The 3286-nt window shown below is 45.2% G+C and overlaps 1 protein-coding gene across 1 annotated transcript; it reads right to left on the bottom strand.

Annotated features, from left to right (window-relative positions):
* On the bottom strand, positions 1-1514 carry LOC114188292 (guanosine deaminase-like). The gene is made up of 3 exons (XM_028076894.1): positions 1455-1514; positions 304-438; positions 1-207 (listed from the first exon to the last, which is right to left on the bottom strand). The coding sequence occupies exons 1-3, from the start codon at positions 1512-1514 to the stop codon at positions 19-21; spliced, it is 384 nt and encodes a 127-aa protein (XP_027932695.1). The 3' UTR covers positions 1-18.
* Between the last annotated feature and the right edge of the window lie 1772 nt (positions 1515-3286).

Genomic DNA, 3286 nt, shown 5'->3' with positions numbered 1-3286 from the left:
ATGTAAAAAATGACAGATCTAATACATTTGGAATTTTGTCTTTGTTTTCTCGAAGACCTCTTCAGCAATCACGGCCTCATTACCATCAGCTCTTTTGATTTCCAGTGTTGCTTTCTGATAGAATCCAGTACCTCGCAGTGCATCTGCAATAAAATCATCAAACCCAATAGCAATTCCTGCCTCAGCCTTTGCTCCATAAACTAACCTCTGTTACAAAAGAATGTTGTAATGAGTTAGCTCCAAACATCATAAATGTGGTATAAAGGAAACACATAGGAAAAGCAGGGCATTCCAATTTCCAACCTTAATTCGAGCAAGGTGGATTGCACCAAAGCACATGGGGCAAGGCTCACAGGAAGTAAATATTTCACAGTCTGAAAGTTCTATTTGGTTAAGCTTCTTACATGCCTGTAAAATGAAAACATTTCTTTTGTTAGCCTGATTTCAGTGACTCGGTTATTTGAGTGACTAATAATGTGTATGGAGGTTGATCTTGCTGAATTTTGTCGAATTTGATTTTTTAGTGACATGTATTTGATTTTTTGAATCACTTTTAAAGCTGAACATTATTTGTGGTTCTATTTGTTTTGTTTGTATTAGGATTTAGTGAATCAGATTTAATATCATGGTTGAGCATGAGTCTAATTCTAATCCTCCTCCAAGTAAAGATCATGAAACTGAAAATGTGTGTACTGAGTCTGAGAATGTTCATGCTCCTCTTTTTAGGTTACATTAAATCATGGACTATTGTATTAATGCAGACCACCCTGACTATTGTTTGTGATCATTTTCTTGTCTGAATGAACCTGCCTGATGCTTAACTGAATCAATTATGTTATTATATATTGCATTCCAGGGCTGTTTTTGTGTTGTGATAATAGATCATTGTTGTTGTACAGATGTGAAAAAATTCAAAATTAAAATCTGACTGATTGGGCCAAAAAGTATACAGATCAGAAAAAACTGGCGGGCCAGCTCGCCAGCCCGCAAGCCGGGCCCAAAAAAGTAGCCCGTTTTACCATGTCGGGCCAGCCCGGCCCGGCCCGTTTAATACGGGCCAAAATCGGGCCGGGTCAAAACGGGCTGGGCTGGCCCGTTTTGACACCCCTAGTGCACCTGTAAGCCCATAACACTTCTACTAACTCTTCGGGCCATCGGCCTTTGGCGCTATCTAATCTCTTGCGCAGTTCCACTAGGATAACCTTGTTGGCCACCTCTGCTTGTCCATTAGTTTGTGGGTGTTCTACAGAACTTGTGATGTGTTTGATGCCCAGGCCAGTGTAGAACTTGGCTAGCTCCTTATCTATAAATTGTCGGCCATTGTCTGTGATGATGGTATGTGGAACACCATATCTGCATATAATATCTTTCCAAACAAACTGCTGAACTTGCTGGGTCGTGATGGTGGTTAGTGGCTTGGCTTCTATCCATTTGGTGAAGTAGTCGACAACTACAATTAGGAATTTCAGTTGCCCCTTGCCAGGTGAGAAGGGGCTAAGGATGTCCATTCCCATTTAGCAAAGGGCCATGGGGATAGTATGTGATGGAGTTGTTCTTGCTTCTGGTAGATGAGGTTGCCATGTTTTTGGCATGGTTTGCATTTTCTGACATAGTCCTGGTAATCTGCTTCTATAGTCGGCCAGAAGTACCCGGCTCTAAGGACTCTGGTAGCCATGGTACGTGCGCCGGAATGGTAGCCACAAATGCCTTCGTGTAGCTCTTTAATATTATAATGTGCTTGCTCTACCGTGACACGTTTGAGGAGAGGTTGGTCGTATCCGCGTTTGTAAAGGTCATCGCCTATCATGGTATACCTTGCGACCTTAGCCAGCCAAGTTTTGTCTGCATCTTGTGGGGGGTTGCCGGTTTTTAGGTATTGGATATAGGGGGTGGTCTAGTTATGGCTTTGGGAAGGGGTGGTGTTGTCAGTTGGGGCGTGGGTTAGGTTTTGACAGGTATGTGTGATGGAGGGTGTAGATAATGTTTGCTGTAATAGGGATCGGTGGCGGCTTTTTAATTTGGTGCTGGCCAATTTGGAGAGGATGTCGGCTTTGATGTTGTCGGTCCTTGGGATGTGTTCGATGCGGACTCGTTCAAAGGCGGATTGAATGACTGCACGGACCAGATGGTAATATTGTAGAAGGATGGGGTCTTTAATCAGGAACTCGTCATTTAGGTGCCCTACAGTAAGCTTGGAGTCGGTTTTGCACGTTAGCGTCTTGACACCTACTTCGCGGGCAAGGGAAAGGCCAGCGAGGATAGCTTCGTATTCGGCCTGGTTGTTTGATGTTTTGAAGGAAAAGTGAAGGGATTTTTCGATAAGGATGTCATTAGGCCCTTCTAACACGATGCCAGCACCGACACCTTTTGGATTTGAGGAACCATCTACATGAAGCGTCCACTGGTCCTTTGTGGGTGTGTGCTGGAGGTCATTGACAAAATCTAAGAGACATTGGGCTTTAATGGGGCCATGGGGTTCGTAGCGAATGTTGAATTCCGACAACTCGACGGCCCAGGATGACATCCGTCCGGCTAGATCTGGTTTTTGCAATATTTTTTGGATGGGGTAGTCGGTTTTGACGATGATGTTGTGGTTTTGGAAGTATGGGCGTAGGCGGCGAGCTGCATGGACTAAGGATAGGGCCAACTTCTCTACCATTTGATATCTGGTTTCAGGATCTTGCAGCGTTCTGCTAACGAAGTAGACAGGATGCTGCGTGCCTTTTATCTCTTGAACGAGCGCGGCGCTGACGGTGTGGTCGGTGGCTGTGATGTATACGAGGAGGGGTTGGCAGGTGTCCGGCTTGTGGAGGATAGGTGGTGAGGTTAGGGTAGTTTTTAGTTTTTGAAAGATTTGTTCACAATCGTCAGTCCACGTGAACCGGGTGGATTTCTTTAGGAGTTGGACTATGGGTTGGGTTTGTTCAGCCAGTTTGGGTAGAAAGCGGGAAATGGTTGTGAGGCGGCCTATGAGGCATTGGACCTCTTTGATGGTAGCGGGACTGGGCATCTCGATAATTGCCTTGCATTTTTCGGGATTGGCCTCTATGCCGCGTTGGGTCAACATAAAACCAAGAAATTTACCACGGTCAACGCCGAATACACACTTGTCGGGGTTGAGCCGAAGGTTGTATTGGCGTAGCGCGGAGAAGACCGTTGAGAAGTCCTCGGCATGTTGGTGGTGGCTTGGAGACTTGACAACCATGTTGTCAACATATCCTTCGACACATTGTCCCATTAGATGACTGAAAACCTTGTAAATTAACCGTTGGTAGGTTGCTCCAAC

Source organism: Vigna unguiculata, chromosome 6 (genome assembly GCF_004118075.2).
Source record: "Vigna unguiculata cultivar IT97K-499-35 chromosome 6, ASM411807v1, whole genome shotgun sequence".
Classification (NCBI taxonomy): Eukaryota; Viridiplantae; Streptophyta; class Magnoliopsida; order Fabales; family Fabaceae; genus Vigna; species Vigna unguiculata.
The sequence above is the reverse complement of the archived record's forward strand: the minus strand, read 5'-3'. Positions and strand labels throughout refer to the sequence as shown.

Excerpts from the sequence above, each read along its gene's own strand:
- LOC114188292 (XM_028076894.1), bottom strand. The coding sequence starts at position 1,514 with ATGGGAATGGACATCCTTAGCCCCTTCTCACCTGGCAAGGGGCAACTG. Across the intron at positions 439-1,454 it reads GGCAACTGAAATTCCTAATT|GCTAACAAAAGAAATGTTTT; the intron begins GTAGTTGTCGAC and ends CACTGAAATCAG. Across the intron at positions 208-303 it reads TCCACCTTGCTCGAATTAAG|AGGTTAGTTTATGGAGCAAA; the intron begins GTTGGAAATTGG and ends CTTTTGTAACAG.